Source organism: Rhinopithecus roxellana, chromosome 19 (genome assembly GCF_007565055.1).
Source record: "Rhinopithecus roxellana isolate Shanxi Qingling chromosome 19, ASM756505v1, whole genome shotgun sequence".
NCBI classification, from domain to species: Eukaryota; Metazoa; Chordata; class Mammalia; order Primates; family Cercopithecidae; genus Rhinopithecus; species Rhinopithecus roxellana.
The window spans coordinates 73999359-74021308 of record NC_044567.1 but is presented as its reverse complement, the minus strand read 5'-3'; the positions used below and the strand labels follow the sequence as shown (position 1 = coordinate 74021308).

Genomic DNA, 21950 nt, shown 5'->3' with positions numbered 1-21950 from the left:
CTCGGGGGGAAGAAAGAAAAACACCCTGCTGTTGTATGAAGTCTGAAAACCACTGGCCTATAAAAAAGAGAAGGAACTTTGGAGTCAGAGAGATTGTGTCACATTGCCCCTCTGTCACTTGGACAGATTATTTACCCTTTGAACCTTAAATTTTCTTTTTAAATACAGGAAGTTTTCATAACGTTTATATTCCATTGGCATACACAATAGTGAAATAGTAAAACAAAGTCTCCTTAGCTTGTTAGGGAAATTACTATTCTTAAATATACTAAAAGGACATTTGATTTTATTTTTGAACTCTGATCATTTGTTGTTTTGTTTTAACATCTGTGTTCAGGAATGACCAACAGACCAGATCTGATAGATGAGGCTCTTCTTAGACCTGGAAGACTGGAAGTTAAAATGGAGATAGGTAAGGAGATCTGTCACTGATTGGTGAGTGGAGGCATTTAGAGTTCATTAACAGGAACAATGTCATGTGGCTTAGTACTTTTTAGAAAAGTTTTATATCATGAGAAGTAGATGTTTACATGCTTGAGTACCTATAAGGAAGACATTAGGATTATAACAATCTCCTCTAGGCCGGGCACAGTGGCTCACGCCTCTAATCCCAGCACTTTGGGAGGCTGAGGCAGGTGGATCACTTGAGGCCAGTAGTTCGAGACATGCCTGGCCAACATGGTGAAACCTTGTCTGTACTAAAAATACAAAAAAATCAGCTGGGCATAGTGGTGTGCACCTGTAATCCCAGCTATTTGGAAGGCTGAGATAGGAGAATCACTTGAATCCTGGAAGCGAAGGTTACAGTGAGCTCAGATCGTACCACTGCACTCCAGCCTGGGAAACAGAGCGAGACTCTGTCTCAAAATAATAATAAATAATAATAATAATCTCCTCTGATGGTGCTTTCGAGACTAGGAAAATGCCTATTTTATTTTTAATTTCATCAGGCTTGCCAGATGAGAAAGGCCGACTACAGATTCTTCACATCCACACAGCAAGAATGAGAGGGCATCAGTTACTCTCTGCTGATGTAGACATTAAAGAGCTGGCCATGGAGACCAAGAATTTCAGTGGTGCTGAATTGGAGGGTCTGGTGCGAGCAGCCCAGTCCACCGCTATGAATAGACACATAAAGGTGAGGAAAATCAGCTAAACAGATTATAAACATTATGCCAGAATTCTTTCTCTTTTCTTTCAAGCATATCAAGGAGTAGGGAAATACTGACTTTTGGTGGAGAAGAGATGGTAAAAGGAATAAGAATTAATTGTCAACTGCTAAATCTTCAGAGTAGCAAGAAGGAAAATAATGTTTGCATCTGCCCTGTAGTAACTGCTGACTCATCTACCTTAGGTCATCAATGTCTGACACAGACACGTGAAGTGAAAATTTTAAAGGAGTGTTTTTTTAATCTTTGTACTGTATTAAAAGTTGTAACATGGCCGGGCGCAGTGGCTCATTTGCCTGTAATCCCAGCACTTTAGGAGGCTGAGGCAGGCAGATCACGAGGTCAGGAGATTGAGACCATGCTGGCTAACACAGTGAAACCCCATCTCTACTAAAAATACAAAAAATTAGCTGAGCGTGCTGGCGGGTGCCTATAGTCCCAGCTACTCAGGAGGCTGAGGCAAAAGAATTGCGTGAACCCAGGAGGCAGAGCTTGCAGTGAGCCAACATTGCGCCACTGCATTCCAGCCTGGGCGACAGAGCGAGACTCCATCTCAAAAAAAAAAAAAAAAAGAAAAAAGAAGTTGTAATATGTCAGAGGAAGTGGGAGTTTCCACATACTAGAATTTGGGGGGCTGCTTTATTCAGCAAATATACTGAATACTTGATGTGCTCACAGTATTGGGCTGAAGACATAAAGATAACTGAACTCTTCCCTTGAGTCCAGAGTCAGGAAAATGGACATATTTTCAAATTAGTACCATAATATTGTAGTTGCCATGGTAGAAATACGTACTAGGATACTTTTATTTTGATAAATAAAGTGCTCTTGATTTTCCATCTCTTCTCTCCTTCAGGTTTTAGTTACCACCTGTAGACAGATTTACTGAACAAATCTGTCTCCTACTTTCAGATTTGTACTAAATACCCTCACCTAGATGTTTTATCAGGTTTCAGATTTAATATTCCAAAACCAAATTTCCTGTCTTTTTTACTACTTTTCTTTCTGCTCCCATTTCCCTGTTTATCCCAATTTCCCAGGCTTAAAACATCAGGATTATCTTTGATTCCTGACACTCTCCTGTGCCCTACATCAAGTCACTTGCCAAATTTTTTCAGTTCTGTCTTGGCAGTGTCTTTAGTTCTCACTGCCACTACCTACCTTCTCTTTGATTAACCTTCCTGTTTCATATCATTCAACCATTCAGACATTTTCAATGATTCCCCATCATTTACAAAACAAAGTACAGGCTTTTTTTGGGTCTTTTGAGTCCTCTAGATCTGTCCCTAACTGGTCTTTTGGGTCCTCTAGATCTGACCCTAACTGGCCTTTCCAAATGTGCTCCTGATTGTTCTCCAGATGCTTCAGCCAAACATAAATAATCACCAGTCATCAGACATTAATTTATGTTTCGCCCTCTCTGCTTTGGTTTTGTTTTTTTGCATCACTGAGGATCTTCATCCTCTACATTTACCTGTCTTTTCATTACCTGGCTCATATGCTACCACTGTCTTCACACCTTTTCACATTTTCCCTTTCAAGAATGTTATACTCTTTTCCTTCTTGAAATAATAATGTATCATTTATGGTACTGTCAGTTGACTTTGGTTCACAGTAGATTTATTTGGCATCTACTGCATTGCTAGCCCCTGTTCTAGGAGTTAATACTCGAACTGCAAACAAGTAAAGTGCCTACTATTAAGCTGCCCACAGTCTAACCCTCCACGTGCAGAAACAAAGTGCATGCAAGGCAAGGAAGTGAACGCATGTCAGATATGGTCAACTTGTGGGGTGAGAAAAACCTTCATATGCATGTCTGTTGGTAGAGCAGGGCCTTTTAGGTAGAGGGAACAACAAATGCAAAGGAGCAGAGACATAGAATAACGTAGTAATTGGAGTAATTTAGTATTGCTTCAGCATGGAAGTTAGGGGAGGGGTGGTAGAGAGAGATTGTGGGGGTAAGTCAGGAGACTGAAGCAGGGATGGAGCACAAAAAGCCTTTTATACTCTGCTAAGAAGTATGGACTTTTTTTCTGTGAGTAGTGCTAAGCCATTGAGTTTTAAGAATAGCAGTGACATAGTGTTAAAACATAAGATCACTCTGGCAGCTGTGTCGAGTGGAGTAGTTAGAGGAGTGAAGTTGGTGACACAGGACAAGAGGGGGAACTTTTATAACAGTTCAGGCAAGAAATAAAAGCCTGAACAGTTAGGCTGAGTATGTTGTAGATATTTGGGTATATCCTATCACTGGTTCTAGACCAGGAGTCCAGTCAACTACCAGTTTTTATGAACAAAGGGCTTTTTTGGAACACAGCCACACCCGTTAATTTGTGTACTGTCTATGGTTGCTTGCATGCTACAGTGGCAGAGTTGAGTGTTTACAACAGGGACTGCATGGCCTACAAAGCCTATTTTTGTGCTTTTATTTTAGGTACTATCTGCCACTTTACAGAAGTTTGCTGGCCCTCATAATAGACTTTAAATCCCTATCTTATTCACCTCAGAGTCTCCCACAGTACCCCAAATAGGTCTAAGTAATGAGCACATGGTAGGTGTCCAGTAAATTTTTTTCTTTTTTTGAAGCAGAGTCTTGCTCTGTCCCCCAGGCTGGAGGGCAGTGGCACTGTCTTGGCTCACTGCAACCTCCGCCTGCCGGGTTCAAGCGAGTCTTCTGCTTCAGCCTCCCAAGTAGCTGGGACTACAGGCATGTGCCACCACACCCAGCTAATCTTTTGTATCTTTAGTAGAGTTGGGGTTTCACCATGTTGGCCAAGCTGGTCTCGAACTCCTGACTTCGTGAGCAGCCCACCTCGGGCTCCCAAAATGCTGGGATTACAGGTGTGAGCCACCATGCCCAGCTAATATTTTTTAAATGAGTGAACTTATATAAGTATTCTGGACTCAAACTGTATCCATAAGTCATAATTTCCCTATGTGATAGAAGTGGCTTTGTTCTAGCTCAAGAATGCCAAAGGTTTGGATGGTGTGGGAATATTGTATTGGGTCTTTATAGAATGGATCCATTCAGGGACTATGTTTTTATTCTTCTTCTTGCTACACTGTTTTTTGTTTGTTCATTTGTTAGTTTGTTTTGAGACAGAGTCTCGCTCTTTTGCCCAGGCTGGAGTGCAGAGGCGCAATCTCGGCTCACTACAAGCTCCGCCTCCCAGGTTCAGCCATTCTCCTGCCCCAGCCTCCCGAGCAGCTGGGACTACAAGCGCCTGCAACCACGCCTGGCTAATATTTTGTATTTTTAGTTGAGATTGAGTTTCACCGTGTTAGCCAGGATGGTCTCAATCTCCTGACTTCGTGATCCTTCCGCCTTGGCCTCCCAAAGTGCTGGGATTACAGGCATGAGCCACCATGCTGTACTGTTTTAATAAGAAGAGATGGTAACTTCAAGAAAAATGATGTAAACTGTGTGAAAATTGCTCGCTGCCATACTGTTGTTTCATCTCAGACCACATGGGTACATCCTGATATAATCCACAGTCACTAGTTTACTAGTTGTCGTATTTTTCACATGCGTTGGCCATGGAATTTTTCTCTTATTTAGTCATTTGTCATTTTAACTACAATAATCCCATCCCAGAATTTCACTTTAAGCCATTGTCTCAGTAAGAAACATGCTTTCTTCAAGCATATATTGGGTTTATCTACATATGAGGCAATGAGGAATGGTGGGAAGACCGCAGATACCGTAGTCAGAAGGTGTGGTTATGCATTACGTTTCTTTCACTTTTTTGTTTCTGACCTGTCAAGGGGAAATACTACCTATCTAGTCAGATTTTTATGAGAATGAAAACAAATACTTTATATAAAAGTGCCTTGTAAACTCTGTACATGCTAGTTATCTCCATTTTTTATTATTGGCTGATTTGAGAGGGTATCAGTACATCCTTTTTGATAGATGAATTTCTGATTTTTATTGACTCTTTGTAGTTACACTTTTTCTAATTGTAAAGCTAAAATGTTTGTCACCCTTGTACAGAATATATTATCCTTCTAATTTGCAAGTAACCAGAATTCAAATACTTCACATTGTTTTCATCACTTTTTTCCATGTGATAGAATTAGCTGTAAGCTTCAGGTGATATATATTGACTTGTGACCATTACTCCTTATACCAAACAGCTCCTAATTTTTCACCATGTCAGTGGAATAACTATGTAGGCACTTTGGGGATGAGAAAGCTATGTAAGACACTAATCTTACTCCCAAAAAGAAATATTACTGAAGTTTCATTTTCTGCATTTTTAAAAATCTGCATTGTCAGAAGGTCTTTAAAGACTATTTTTCCAGTGTCTCATCCTTGGCTAAACAAAAGAAATACAGTTTTAGTCTTCCATTGCTATACATGTTTATAGCTTTACTAATTGTGATTGATGAATAAATATTTAAATTGAAACTTATAATTTAAAGTTGTTACTGAACTTTAAAAACATTTAAAACGTACAAGTGTTCTTTCTTTGTATTTTAAAAAGTCATTATTAGTGTTATTTTGCTTCCTTTTCAGAAGATTGAGGCCTAAACAAAGATTTAGTCAGGTGGACTAAACAAGTCTTTCCTGTTAAACTGTTTTTTCAGGGTTTCTGAAACAAGTGGAAAATCTGGTCATAAACACCTGTTGTTCATGTCATTTGTACTTGCACCTATGATTGCGGTCAACTAAAATTCATGTGACATTTGGTTGTTTTTATCCTGAAAGAAATTTCTGCTTCAGGTAGAGAAGATTCATAACCCAAATTTTTTCTCTAATCTGTTGTGAGGAAATAAACTGAGGACACACACATACACACTCACACGCTTTCCACGTGAGTCAAAGCTCTAAGTTATGTTTACAGAATTTCATAAAATTTCTTATTTTTTTGCAGAATTTTTGATTGGTTAAGGTCATTCTACCCTTAATTCAAGAGGAATGATAAGAACTTTGAAAGGTCAGATTTAAAAGGTTATGAAATTTAAGGGTGACCACTTGATATTTGCTAGTGTTGAAATACAAGTTTATTAGTTTCTGCAGGTATAAGCTGAAAGATGCTGCCTCTTCTATATTGATTAGCTGTTACAAATAAAATGCAGGAAAAATGTTGCTAATTCAAACAAATGAGAAAAGATTTTCTGAACGAGTAAAAATTCAGAAATATAGACTTTTTAAAATAAGATTTTACAAATTTTGATAAAATACTAAAAGTCAACTAAGAGCAGTCCTTAGAAAATTTATTTTAATGAGCAGGTAGGAGTAATTTACAATTGGAATATTCATTGCTTACAATTATGTAATTTATAGAATTCCTTGTGTGGCTGAAAACAGCTTGTTCTGAAATACCTCTTCCCCACACCCATCTTAATTCACTTTTAAGAAAGGACTCAGCAATTAATTGGGTGAGTCTTTTCTTAATAATTAGCAAAATGGCAAGTTTTATACCAGCTTCAGTCCTGAAATCTATCTTATTTTTTGGCAAATGTTGAAAGATGGGCAAGATTTTTCTTTCATACTGCTGTATGTATCTGTCATTTGAATTCGATTTTACTATAAGAGAATCAGAATGCAAAATATTATGGTAAAAACCTAAACCTGTGTAGGAAGGAGGTGTTTAAAGTGAGGCTGGTAGCTTTGTTGAGATTTTAATGTTTCAGTCAGAGCTCCTGTCTTCACTTTGACTTGAGTTTGTATCTTGTAGAATCCTTTCAGATGTATCAAAAAGTTAGAATCAGAGTTAAAACTTTTATATAAGGGTACCTAGGAAGGAAATCCTGTATCTGCCTTTTATAATTTATTAAAACCTTCAGGTTTGTAAGTATGAAATGAGATAATGTGATATGATGAAATTAGATAGTGTATATGAGCATACTTTATAAACTATGAAGAACTATAGACAGTTATTATTAATTATCATAATTCTTTCATGGATATGCTTGGTTCCTGTGACACCATTTTTCTTTTTTTCTGTTTTTTTTTTTTTTTTTTTGGAGACGGAGTTTCTCTCTTGTTGCCTAGGCTGAAGTGCAGTGGCACAATTTCAGCTCACCACAACCTCTGTCTCCCAGGTTCAAGCAATTTGCCTGCCTCAGCCTCCAAAGTAGCTGGGATTACAGGTGCCCACCACCATGCCCGGCTAATATTGTATTTTTAGTAGAGACGGGGTTTCGCCATGTTGGTCAGGCTGATCTTGAACTCCCGACCTCAGGTGATCCGCCTGCCTCGGCCTTCCAAAGTGCTGGGATTACAGGTGTGAGCCATTGTGCCGGGCCCATTTTTCTTTATTTAAACTTAGAAATGCCAAATAAATGCAATTAATATTTATCAAATGCCTCATATGTGCCAATATAAGCCCTATTAATAATTTAAATGTTTATGTTTTATTTGTTTGTTTGTTTTTGTTTTTGAGAGGGAGTCTCGCTCTGTCGTCCAGGCTGGAGTGCAGTTGCGCGATCTCAGCTCACTACAAGCTCTGCCTCCTGAGTTCACGCCATTCTCCTGCCTCAGTCTCCCAAGCAGCTGGGACTACAGGTGCCCGCCACCACTCCCAGCTAATTTTTTGTATTTTCAGTAGAGACAGGGTTTCACCGTGTTAGCCAGGATGGTCTGAATCTCCTGACCTCATGATCCACCCATCTCGGCCTCCCAAAGTGCTGGAATTACAAGCGTGAGTCACCGTGCCCAGCCCAATAATTTAAATGTTAATTGTTCTATTGAAGTAAAATATTTGTCTCTTTGTTACTTCTTACTTTCTTTTTAAAAGTATAGAAGTTGGCCGGGCACGGTGGCTCAAGCCTGTAATCCCAGCACTTTGGGAGGCCGAGACGGGCGGATCACGAGGTCAGGAGATCAACACCATCCTGGCTAACATGGTGAAACCCCGTCTCTACTAAAAAATACAAAAAACTAGCTGGGCGAGGTGGCGGCGCCTGTAGTCCCAGCTACCCGGGAGGCTGAGGCAGGCGAATGGCATGAACCCGGAAGGCGGAGCTTGCAGTGAGCTGAGATCTGGCCACAGCACTCCAGCCTGGGTGACAGAGCGAGACTCTGTCTCAAAAAAAAAATAAAAAAAATAAAAAAAAAATAAAAGTATAGAAGTTATAGATGATGGCCGGGCACGGTGGCTCAAGCCTGTAATCCCAGCACTTTGGGAGGCCGAGACGGGCGGATCACGAGGTCAGGAGATGGAGACCATCCTGGCTAACACGGTGAAACCCCGTCTCTACTAAAAAATACAAAAAACTAGCCGGGCGTGGTGGCGGGCGCCTGTAGTCCCAGCTACTCAGGAGGCTGAGGCAGGAGAATGGCGTAAACCCGGGAGGCGGAGCTTGCAGTGAGCTGAGATTCGGCCACTGCACTCCAGCCTGGGCGACACAGCGAGACTCCGTCTCAAAAAAAAAAAAAAAAAAAAAAAAAAGTTATAGATGATGGCATTCTTTTAGTAAAAGATTCAAGAATGTCAAAGCATATAGGGAAAAATGAGAAAGGCCATCTCTAACACTGTTTTCCTTTCACTCTCCGGAGTTAGCCAGAATTTGGCATATATCTTTGAAGTTTGTTTTCTTTATATAATATTTACATTCATATACATGTATGCTTTTTTTAGAAAAATGAACATTAATAGAATTATACTGCAGTTTTCATTTTTCACTTGCAAATATTCCTTGGATAGCTTTCTGTGTCAATATATTTAAGTCTCCTTCATTATTTTGGACAAATGCAGAGTGTTCTAGAATATTGCCACATAATGGAAAATATAAGATCCATGAACACAGGGACCTTTTCTGTTTTATTTACTGCTATGACTCCAGTTCCTCGAACAGGCTTGGTGTCTGGTAGGTACTCAGTAAATAGAATTAATGAATAATTCATTTAACATATGGATTATTTCTGGTTGTGGCTGTTGAAAATAGTACTGTTGTGAAAATGCTTACTTGCCTCCCTATACACACAAAGAATCATTTTCTAGGGTAGCCATCCAAATATCTTTTCAAAGACATGGTTTCATTGTCTTGTAGTTTCTGGTGTTGCCGGTGAGAGCTATCATACCAATCTCATTCTGATTTCTTTGCAGGAAATCTATTTTTGTCCCTCAGAAAAGTTCTAGGACTTTCTCTTCACCTTTGGTGCTCTGAAAGTTTACAACAGTGGGTCTGGACATCGTGTGCTGCTTTTCATTTATCCCAGTCATCACTCCCTGAACCCTTTAAACTGCAGAGGCACACCTTTCTTCAGCTATAGGAAATTTTTTCTCCTCTATCTTTTATTGTTTCTTCTCTATGACTCTTTCTGTTCGCTCCTTCCGAGAATCCTGTTAGATCACAGTTAAAACTTCTGGATATTTCTTTCATGCTTTGTAGCCTTTCTGTCTCACTTTCTGTCATTTTGTGGGATTTGGGGCGGAGAGGAAGATAAATAACTGTGTTCTGTTTGCCATCTTCACCCAGCTTCCTGACATAGTTCTTTTTATCCCACAAGGGTGACTTTTTTTTTTATCTGTCATTTCATTTGTCTCGCAGCCTCTTCCTAAAAAAAAATATATGACTCATATTTCATAATAATTGATGGGAGGTTGATATTTATTTAACATGCTTTTGTTTCATAGTCAGCTTTTTTTGAAGATGCTTTTTTTTTTTTTTCAAAGCCATGATACCAATTTAAAAATTAGGTTGTGTTGCTTTGTGCTATTGGTAGTGAGCCCAGTCGCTTTAAAACACGTGTTGGTATCTTAATCACTCATCAGGTCCAGGCAGCTCCAAGTGCTGATAAAGGCCTTGATGCTTCTCCAGATGTCTAAATGCTAGGTCCAGGTGCAGTAAGCAGACTATTTGGAGCTGGCACGTAGATTCTGAAGCACAACGTATTAATACAAATCAGAGTTTTAGGTTCTTGGTCTCCTAGAGTAATGGTTCTTAAGCCTGGTTCAGTACCAGAATCACCTGTGGTACTTGATAAAACTATAAAGACCCTCTATTAGACCTGTTAAATCAAAATGCTATGGGGAATGGAACTGAGTGCCTGTATATCTCTGAAGGCTCTGGAGGTTATTCTGATACGCAGCCAAGTATGACTGTGTTTTCATGTCTGTATATATTTTCTTTTTGTATGGGTTTTCACTGTTCTTACTCTCTGTATGTATTTTTTCTTACTCATTCCTCATGAGTAAAATGGCTATACGGTGTCCCTTGGTACAGATGTGTTCTAATTTACATAACATCCCCTCTTGGCAGACATTATTAATATGCTTCTCGTCTTTTTTCATAACAAGTTACTTTAGTAGATATACTTGTACATGTAACTTTGTACACATTTGTGAATATATGGGATAAATTACTAGAAGTGGACTTGTTCAAAGGGTATATGTATTTGTGAATTTGAGAGATGTGTTTTATTTGATTCCAATTTTTAAAATTGTTTTCAAATACCCATAAAATTGACTGGGTGCGGTGGCTCATGCCTGTAATCCCAGCACTTTGAGAGGCCGAGGCGGGTGGATCTCAAGGTCAGGAGATCAAGACCATCCTAGCTAGCATGGTGAAACTCTGTCTGTAGTAAAAATACAAAAAATTAGCCAGGCATGGTGGCAGGTGCCTGTAGTTCCACCTACTCGGGAGGCTGAGGCAGGAGAATGGTGTGAACCTGGCAGGTGGAGCTTGCAGTGTGCCAAGATCGCGCCACTGCACTCCAGCGTGGACAACAGAGCGAGACTCCGTCTCAAAAAAAAAAAAAAAAGTAAAATTTACTGTGTAACCATTTTAAATGTACAATTCAGTGGCATTAAATACATTCTTAATGTTGTGCAACCATCACTACCTTTCGTCTCCAGACCTCTTTTCATCTTGTAAAACTGACTGAAACTCCATACCCATAAACAGTAACTCCCCATTCCTTCCTCTCCCTATCCCTGGCAACTACCATTTTACCTTCTGTCTCTTGGATATCAGCTACTCCAGGAACCTCATATAAGTGGATTGTACGGTATTTGCTTATTTAACTTAGCATAATGTCCTCAAGGTTCATCAAGTTGTAGCATGTCAGAATTTTCTTTCTTTTTAAGGCTGAATAATATTCCATTGTGTGTACGTAACACATTTTGTTTTTCTGTTCCTCTGTCAATGGCCATATGAATTTCTTCCACATTTTAGCTATTGTGAGTAATGCTGTCATGAACAAGGCTGTACAGATATCTCTTCAAGACCCTGTTTTCAGTTGTTTGGGTTATAGACCCAGAAGTGGAATTGCTGGATCATATGATAATTCTATTTTTAATTTTATTAGGAACCACCATATTTTTGTTTCCCACGGTGACTGAACCATTTTACTTACGTTCCCACCAGCAGTGCATAAAGGTTCTGATTTCTCCGCATCCTCACCAACACTTGTTATTTTCTGTGTTTTTGTGGTAGTAGCCTTCCTAATGAGTATGAAGTGAAATCTCTTTGTAGTTTGGATTTGCATTTCCCTAATGATTAGTGAGGTTGAACATCTTTTCATGTGCTTATTTAAGGCCATTTGTATATCTTTTTTGGAGAAATGTTTGTTTAAGTTCTTTGCCCATTTTTGATTTGGTTTTTTGTTGTTCAATTTTGGCAGTTATCTATGTATTCTGGATATTAATCCCTTATATATGTGATTTGCAAATATTTCAGATTTTTTAATGTATGAAAATATGCGTTTTAATCCTCAAGAGTTAACGTTCTTAAACTGAAATTATTCTTAGCTATTCTTAAATCTTGGAAGTCCTTACATTTTGTTTTTATCTCTTCTTAGGCCAGTACTAAAGTGGAAGTGGACATGGAGAAAGCAGAAAGCCTGCAGGTGACGAGAGGAGACTTCCTTGCTTCTTTGGAGAATGATATCAAACCAGTGAGTATGCCCATTGAGTGATATATAGGCCAAAAAGTAATGATAATAACTCAGGAGAAAAATAAGTGCCATTTACCCAGTATTATGGAAGGTTATGGCATATGCAGTTTCATAAAATGAGAAAATCTTAATATTGGAAATGTTCAGTATGCAAACATCTGTACAATAATCCCAGTGGCTGGTGATATTACTTACCTAAATATTTTCATGATAGGAAGCTTACCATCTTGTAAGGCAGGCCATTCAGGTTTGAGACTTTCCAGTTGTTGTTTTACTTTATATTGAACTAGAGCTTTTTTTCTGATTGGTTCTTATACAATCCCAAACTACAGAAACCTAAATTCAGTCCATCTTCCATATGTCAGTCATTAGGATATTTAAAATTAACGCTCATCTCCTCCTCCTCCTCCCCTCTCTCTCTCTCTCCTTCTTCTCCTCAGCCTCCTCCAAGGCATCCCTTTTTCTTGCTCAATACATTTAGTTTCTCTGACTACTGTAGTTTCTTTTTTTTTTTTTTTTTTTTTTGAGACGGAGTCTCGCTGTGTCGCCCAGGCTGGAGTGCAGTGGCGCGATCTCGGCTCACTGCAAGCTCTGCCTCCCGGGTTCCCGCCATTCTCCCGCCTCAGCCTCCGAGTAGCTGGGACTACAGGCGCCCGCCACCGCGCCGGCTAGTTTTTTGTATTTTTAGTAGAGACGGGGTTTCACCGTGTTAGCCAGGAGGGTCTCGATCTCCTGACCTCGTGATCCACCCGCCTCGGCCTCCCAAAGTGCTGGGATTACAGGCTTGAGCCACCGCGCCCGGCCAGTTTCTCTGACTACTGTAGTTTCTACGACTTAAAAAAAAGTGTCAGTTTTCTTAAAAGGCATTCAAAATAGTCATAGTTGAGCTTTAGAATGCAGTATAAGGTTATTAACCCATTTTCCTATAAAACAACTACTAACATTTGAGTAACTTTTGTTTAGAGTCCTGTGTTAATACAAAAACAAATTGTAGAAAGTCCCAGTTCTTAAAGAGTGTGTGTTTGATTTTCTTTCTTAAATGGACTTCAGGTCCATTAAGATTCATCTTAATCTTTATGACACACTGTTATTAGTCTGTATTTTCATGATGTGTAAAATAAGATATGGTGTATGTAGTTTTCTGGGACTTGCTATTTATTAAATATTTTATTGCCAAGAGTCATCTATGTCAGGATTTCCCAACCTCCAGTACAGGTCCGTGACCTGTTAGGAAATGGGCCACACAGCAGGAGGTGAGCAGCAAGCAAGTGAGCCTCATCTGTATTTACAGCCACTCCCCATTGTTCGCATTACCACCTGAGCTCTACCTCCTGTTAGATCTTTGGTGACATTAGATTCTCATAGGAGTATTAACTCTATTGTGAACTGCATATCTGAGGGATCTAGATTGCACACTCCTTATGAGAATCTAATGCCTGATGATCTGTCACTGTCTCCCATCACCCCCAGATGGGACCATATAGTTGCAGGAAAACAAGCTCAGGCTCCCACTGATTCTACATTATGGTGATTTGTATAATTATTTCATTATATATTGCAATTTAAGAATAGAAATAAAGTGCACAATAAATGTAGTGATGTAGTGTGCTTGGGCCGGGCACAGTGGCTCATGCCTGTAATCCTAGCATTTTGGGAGGCCGAGGCAGGCAGATCATGAGGTCGGGAGTTCAAGACCAGCCTAACCAACATGGTGAAACCCTGTCTGTACTAAAAATACAAAAATTAGCTGGGCATAGTGGTGTGTGCCTGTAATCCCAACTACTCAGGAGGCTGAGGCAGGAGAATCACTTGAACCCAGGAGACAGAGGTTGCAGTGAGCCAAGATCGCACCACTGTACTCCAGCCTGGGTGACAGAGCGAGACTCTGTCTCAAAAAAAAAAAAAGGTAATACACTTGAAACATCCCGAAACCACCGCCTTCCCCCGCATGGAAAAATTGTCTTCTATGAAACTGGTCCCTGATGCCACAAAGGTTGGGTACTGCTGATCTATATGATTTCTTATAACTAAACATCCTTCATTTTCATGCTGAATAGCATTCCATTGTGTGACCACCACAGTTCATCTATTTTCCTGTCGATTGTGAATGTTGTCAGTTTTTTATTAAAAAAAAGATTTGTCATAAGCATTCTTGAATGAATTTCTCTTATTTAGGAATAAAATTATTGGGTTGTTGGATATATGCACGTCCAGCTTTAAAAAAAACATTTTCCAGTGGTTGAACCAATTAGCACTGCCCCCAATACTGTGAAAGATATCCGTTCTGCATCCTCTCCAACACTTTGTATTATCAGATTTATTTTTTATTTATTTATTTTTGAGATGGAGTCTCACTCTGTCACCCAGACTGGAGTGCAGTGGTGCAATCTCAGCTCACTGCAACCTTCATCTCCCAGATTCAAGCAGTTCTCCTGCCTCAGCCTCCCAAGTAGCTGGGATTACAGGTGCCCACCACCATGCTTGGCTAATTTTTGTATTTTTAGTAGAGACGGGGTTTCGCCATGTTGGCCAGACTGGTCTTGAACTCCCGACCTCAGGTTGTCTGTCTGCCTCGGCTTTCCAAAGTACTGGGATTACAGGCGTGAGGCACTGCACCCAGCCTCAGATTTGATTTTTGCCATTCAGTTGGGTGTAAAATGAGATCTCATTTCAGTCTTGATTTGCATTTTAGTTATTACTTAAGAACTTAAGCATTTCTCTATATGTTAATTGACCACACTTGTGTTGTGTGAAATACTGTTCAAGTCTTTTGCCTATTTTTCTGTTGTACTGCTTATTTGACTGATACAAGTTCTTTATATACTTTTTTCTCAATTTTGTATTGTTTTAAAATACATATGAAGTTTACCATTGTAATCATTTTTAAATGTATAGTTCAGTGGTATTAAGCACATTCATAATGTTGTGTAATCATCACCACCATCCATCTCCAAAACTCTTTTCTTCTTCTTGAACTGAAATTCTATACCCATTAAACAATAATTCTTTTTTCCCTCCCCTACAACACCTGACAGCCACCATTCTACTGTCCATCTTTATGAATTTCAGTAATCTTAAGTACCTCATATAAGTGAAATCATAGTATTTGTCTTTTTGTAACTGGCTTATTTAATGTAGCATAATGTCCTCAAAGTTCACCCATCTTGCAGCAAGGGTCTGGAGGATAAAACCAAAAAAATGAAGTTATGGGATATGTAAGGAAGATATACACGTTATGTATCTTGGGAGAGGCACTGTTTTATGGTTCAGGTATCTTGAAGCTTCTGCTGTGAGGCTTGGAGTATATAACTGGAACAATTAAAGACAAAAGCCAGCCTATAATTTTTTTTTTTTTTTTTTTTTTAATGAGATGGAGTCTCTCTCTATCTCCCAGGCTGGAGTGCAATGGCGTGATCTCAGCTCACTGCAACCTCCGCCTCCCGGGTTCAAGAGATTCTCCTACCTCAGCCTCCCAAGTAGCTAGGATTACGGGCACACACCACCACAGCCAGCTAATTTTTGTATTTTTAGTGTAGATGGGGTTTCACCATGTTGGCCAGGTTGGTCTAGAACTCCTGACCTCAGGTGATCTGCCTGCCTCAGCCTCCCAAAGTGCTGGGATTACAGGCTTGAGTCACTGCGCCCAGCCGTAAAAATTTCTTAGAATAACCATTCGGCCAGTAGGAATTAGGCTCATCATTACTTTTTACACTACTGCAGAATTTGCCATATCCAGGCCAAAGAATGAGGACCTTCCTCTGTATTCAGAAATCAAAGGACCAGTATATGCAAGGAGACTACCTAAAAAGTGGTCTGAAAAATTATTTTGTGGCAAAGTAATAGAGATATGAGATCACTGGATACTGTTTCAGAGACAGTGTTACAAAAACAGCTTTGTGTGAGGTGCATGTTCTGAAGAACTGTTAAAACTCTTCCATACATCAGGTAATCAAAAGTTGACTTTTTGAGGGCTGTGATGATATTTAAAAAGTTAAAATTCTCAAGATACATGATCTTTACATGTACATGATCTTTACATATGGTAGGTTATGTTTTCCTATTCTGTTAACCTCATGAAAATCCAATTCAATTGTAAATACTAAAGTTATTGACTACTTTTGGTAGCTGTTTTGATGGGAGGTATAACCTTTGAGATTAAAAGTTGAAAATGAAGAAGGGTGCAATTTAAGCTCCAATATGTAGTGAACACAAATAGAATTATTTTCTGTATTAATTGCTTTTATATCCTTTTCATTACAGCTGCTCATTTCTATCTCATCCTAAATCTTGTATTTACACATATAAACTTAACGTTGGTGCCATTTAACTATGTCCCCTACCACAAAGTTGATGTGAACATGATCTTCTCATTACCATTTCGTATTCTCATGTTAATCCATAGCACCTGCAGTCAGTGTTAAGGTAGTATATTTGTCAACTGCGCTGTTTCTAATTTCTAAGTCCATAATCTCATTTTTCCTTTGTTCTTAACAGAACCGCCTCAAACTGCATACTGTTGATAAAAATAAGCACATTGGAACATACTCTTTTTTTTTTTTTTTTTTTTTTTTTGAGACGGAGTCTCGTTCTGTCGCCCAGGCTGGAGTGCAGTGGCCCGATCTCAGCTCACTGCAAGCTCCGCCTCCCGGGTTTACGCCATTCTCCTACCTCAGCCTCCCGAGTAGCTGGGACTACAGGCGCCCGCCACCTCGCCCGGCTAGTGTTTTGTATTTTTTAGTAGAGACGGGGTTTCACCGTGTTAGCCAGGATGGTCTCAATCTTCTGACCTCGTGATCCGCCCGTCTCGGCCTCCCAAAGTGCTGGGATTACAGGCTTGAGCCACCGCGCCCGGCCGGAACATACTCTTTCTCTCAGGAATTATGAGGGTTTGAGCTCTCGTAGATTCTGAGCCTAGAATCCATTGTTTTTATTCCATGAGGTCACTAAAAGCAGCCTTTTTTTTCCTATTGGGAAAAAAGTTAAATGATAAATTATACAAGTTGTTTTGCTTTCCAGGCTTTTTATATTAATATGGGATAGTGATCAATACCTTTAGCATGTACGAATTATAACTCATCTTTTATACTGTTAAATATTTTAGTTTTTAACACTAATGCTCAAAATGCTTTAAACTGTCCTTTTTCTTAATAGGCATTTGGCACAAACCAAGAGGATTATGCAAGTTACATTATGAACGGTATCATCAAATGGGGTGACCCAGTTACTCGAGTTCTAGATGATGGGGAGCTGCTAGTGCAGCAGACTAAGAACAGTGACCGCACACCATTGGTCAGCGTGCTTCTGGAAGGTGAGGACGAATGAGGAGATGGCATTAAAAGTTAAAGGAAAAACAGCATTTTTTAAAAGCCCTTAGGCACATTCTAGAAAAGTGAATTCTTTCCCATTTTTAACCTTGTTCTTGATCTGAAAATAGTAATCCAGTCTATGTACCAATATTGTATACAAATTAAAATTCTCTTGGGGTAGAATGTTACTGAGGAATGATAGTAACTAGTTTTCTTGTAGGATTATATCTGTATTTCTGTGGCACTTAATACACTGAATGATGCCACATAGCTTCAATTCAATTAAATAAATATTTACTGAGTACTTGTATTTTAGTCATTGAACTAGTTGCTGGGGATACAAAGACATTCAAGTATTCATTCAGTCTGGTCATGAACAAAGGCAGTGTAAAGAAATTCCTGACTACAGTATATATGTGTAAAGTTGTGTGAATACAAGTCATTTTGCATAGGGGTGGTCGGGAAAACTAGAGATGATATTTAATCTAGGCCTTGAAAGACCAGTTAGGATTTTACTGAGTAGACAGACAAAAGGGGAAGAACATTCCATTCACAAATAATTAATTTACAGTTATAATTAGTATGACAGCAGAAAAGTTCAGTGAGGCCCCATGACAAGGGAACCTAACTACCTTTAAAGGTCTGGGGGGTGAGAGCTCCCTGAGAGAAACATATTAAGCCATAACTTGACCAATGAGGAGACTCTGGCCAGGCAAAGTCACTGGGGAAGATGTTTGAAGCAGAGCATGTAAGTCCTGGGCAGGAAGGAGCTTGAAACAGAAAGGGAGATTGTCCTGACATGAGACTGTAGAAGCAGACAGAATCCAGTTCATATAAAGCCTTGTAGGCCATGTTAAAGATTTAGACTATCTTAGGGGCAATGGAAAGCCATTTGTAGGATTTTAAGCAGTGAAGCCACATCATCATGACTGCTTTATGATGGAGAATGGATTGGAGGGGCAAAAAGATACAGGAGAGACTAATGGTTAGAAGCAGTTGGATTAGTCTTAATGAGAGTCGATTGTGGTTTGAAGTATGTGGAGTAGTGTAGATGGAGATAAGTAGACTAATTAGAAATATTTAGGAGATAGAGTTAAAATGACCTCATTATTATTGTCAATCATAATTAAGCTAACATTTTTTGAGCCCTTGCTATTTGCCAGTCATTCTACTAGCACTGTGCACATACTATTTATTTAAACCCCACTTAAGTCCTCCAAGGGTCGATGCTGCTGTTGTCTCTATTTTGTAGGTGGGGAAGCTGAAACTTAGAAATATTTGTTAGATTGGATGTGGGCAGAGGCATCAAACATGACCCCCTGGGTTCTGGCATACACAGCCCGGTAAATGGTGCTGTTTACTAAGATTGGGAACACTAATGGAAAGCAGATTTCTGGAAGAAAGTTGATGGGTTCAGTTTTGAACATGTTAAATTCAAGGGTCATATAGGAGAAGTAAATCGGAAATGTTGATCTGCCTGTTGGATATGTGGGTCTGGCTGGCAGTAGACTCATGAGTTGTCAGTATATAAGACTGTGGTTGAAGCCATGGGAGTGGATGAAATCACTTACGGTGAGGGTATGGGTTGAGATGAAAAGGAGGACTAGAACTTGTCTCTGAGGCATGTTAACACTTAAGGACTAAACAGAGCAGAAAAATTGACAAAAGAGACTGAGCAAGAGTAACCAGAGAGGAAAGAGGGGAAAGAGAGAATGTGTATTACAGAAGCCAAGAAAAGAAACATATTTTAAGAAAGAGGGAAATTATGAATTGTTTCAAATGCTCCTAAGAGGCTGAAAAAGATACCAAAGTGTTTGTTGGGTTTGATGACATGGAGATCATTTGTGACCTTGATGGGAGCCTGTTCAGTGTAATGGGGCTGGGAGCCATAAGATTTAGTGAGGATGGGTGGGAGGTGAGGAACAAAAGCAGCCAGTGTAAATAATTACATAGGCAAGTTCCATTTTGAAGGGAGAAGAAGGTGTAGTGTTGAGGGGTATGATACCCAGAAAGTTTTTTGTTGTTATTTAATAAACTGTCAGATAGACTAGAACATGCTAAAACACTTTTGGAAAGGCCTCAGGGAAGAGGAAGAAGTTGAATATATTGGAGAAAGGAACAATCAGTAATGTCAGGTTCCTGAGAAGATGGGAAGGAAGATTTGATTGGTTTATGGTTGAATGAGGGACACAGCTTCCAAAACAGGGAAGGGAAGGCAGGGATGTCTAAATGTAGGTTAAGTTTGTAGATTTGCTTGCCTTTATGAGAAGGCCTGAGTCTTTAGAATTCTAGCTTTTTACATCACATTTGCTTCTAATAAGGCAGTTTTCCCCTGCCCCCAATATCAGCTCCTAAGAAGATTGTATTTTTTTGTTAGACAAATGATTTGATAGAACTAATAACGTAAGTACTGATATGCATTTGAATGCATTCTCTTAAGAAGCAAAACCCTTATACTCTGTATATTTTGCCAAAAGTTTGAAAGATTAAGGGTATGTGAGAATGTCAGGAGGCATGTATTTCTCCATACTTTTGAGAAATGCTAATTAGTTCGTTAAGTTTAGTTGCTAATAAATAAGAGAAAACATGTCTGCTGTGAAATTGTGTCAGGAAATGTTAATGAGCAACTAGTCAAGACCTCAGTATGTTCTGGATAAAAGTTTAAACTTGTTTTGTTTCCCTTTGCTTAGGTTGGCTTTTTTCCCCTGACTTGCTCATGTCTTTATGCAGGCCCTCCTCACAGTGGGAAGACTGCTTTAGCTGCAAAAATTGCAGAGGAATCCAACTTCCCGTTCATCAAGATCTGTTCTCCTGATAAAATGATTGGCTTTTCTGAAACAGCCAAATGTCAGGCCATGAAGAAGGTATCAAGATTTTACTTTCATTTTAATTTCCTATCTCTTGAAATGTGTGTGTGTGTGCACATATATATGCCTTTGTACATGTAGACATATAAACCCATAGCAACTGTGTTCTCAATTGGAACCAAATTATCAGAATTTGGGGGGAAACAGTGACTGTTTTAGATTTTTTAACTTTGTAATGTATTTTATTGAGTACCTTTACCTTCTAAATTATGCTTTAATACATATTAAGTTTCATTTCCTAGTTTTGTATCAATTTGATTAAAAGAGTCATAGTTGAAAATGTTTGAATAAAGTGGGACAAATTCATTTAGGATTTTTTAAAGTTCTTTCATTATGGTACAAAGTTGAACTGTTTGGGGTCAATTAAGTTGAGGAAGACAGAGATATATCAATGGGAAAATAGTCCCAGGAATCCCTACAAAAGGATAGTTTTATATTAGGCAATAATCAAAATCTGCTTGGTAACTTAATACAGTTCTCATCCATCTTCCTTTCTCCAAGTGCCACTCGTCACCTTCTTAATTAACATGGCCACTTTATACCATCAGTGAAGTTAGAACAGCATAGAATAGAATCCTAGAGCTGAAAAGACTGTAAGACCATCTGGTCCATCTCTCTCACATTCAAGCAAGTGCCATGCAACAACAACAAAAATCAATGATGAAGACTCTAAATGGCTGTTCCATCTTACTTGTTAGATCATGTTTCCATTGCTATTCTAATTTTGCATACTGCCAGTCAAGAAATTATTATATCTGTCTGAAGTATTTCTTTTATTTAAATTCTTTTTTTCATGCTTGATCTTTTATAGATATGAACTGACTGTGTAAGTCCAAGAAATGCGGGAAAATCAGAATGAGGTGAAAGAATCTTGAGAATTGAAGTGCTACCTAGTAAAGACAGTTCAGAGTTTTCTTTTAAGTTGCTCTTAGGTATTCGCTCTATAAGGATGTAGTGTAGAATTCTTCGGTGTTTCTTTGGGAAAGAGATTGAGGAGGAGAAATAGATTTAAAAGGAAGATGACTCCCAAAAAATGTAAGCTTGAAAAGCTAGTCTCTTGTTTCTGCAGGTGGCAGAAAATTGCACAGGGTACTTCAGATGGATGGAGGAAGCAGAACTTGTAGCAGGATTCCAGGCATAAACATTGAAGAGTCCAGAGAAATACATAAAAATCTTTGAAATTGAGTGTGAAAGAGAAATATTGCCAGACTCAAAAAGAACTTATAATATCATATTCTGTCTCTGAGGTGAAACCAGTAGTATCTGTCCTTCCCAGGAAAATCCGAATAGAATAATGGGGACCAGTAATTTCCCTAGAGTAGGTAGGGCTGTTTTTCTTTGTTTTTTTGTTTTCCCTCTGATGGGAACCCTTAACCCACTTCTTCTGGTAAAAATTTAAATAGCAGCCCTTGAAATCTGTAGCTGTTGAATGTCCCATTTATTTATTGAATAGCTAATTCTTTTTGCATTTTCCTAAATCATCTATTCCTGTGCTTTTAACTTTGCAGATGGTAAATTACTCCATTGCTTTCCACCAGCTGCCAGCTTCTACCTCAGATGTACTCTGAGATGTGGGTGGATGGTCCTAGTTTTTCTATAAAGTTTTTAAAAAGTACTTTAGGCTTCTGCAGATCAAAGCTACTTTGTAAGTGTGAGATATTATCATTTTTATTATTTTAATCTCTTGCAAATTGACTTGAAGGGGGAAGGTAATATGTGCTGATTTTAGAGGCTTAAATGGTTAAATTAATGGCTTAATAAC

The 21950-nt window shown here is 38.9% G+C and overlaps 1 protein-coding gene across 2 annotated transcripts in view; it reads left to right on the top strand.

Annotated features, from left to right (window-relative positions):
- Positions 1–21950, top strand: part of NSF (N-ethylmaleimide sensitive factor, vesicle fusing ATPase) — a 166940-nt gene that overhangs the window by 101833 nt on the left and 43157 nt on the right. For both annotated transcript variants that reach the window (XM_030923020.1, XM_010389038.2), the window contains exons 11-15: positions 338–412; positions 951–1138; positions 11920–12015; positions 17167–17323; positions 20052–20185. In XM_030923020.1, the coding sequence (XP_030778880.1) occupies positions 338–412; positions 951–1138; positions 11920–12015; positions 17167–17323; positions 20052–20185 (650 nt within the window). The remainder of the gene's footprint in view (positions 1–337; positions 413–950; positions 1139–11919; positions 12016–17166; positions 17324–20051; positions 20186–21950) is intronic.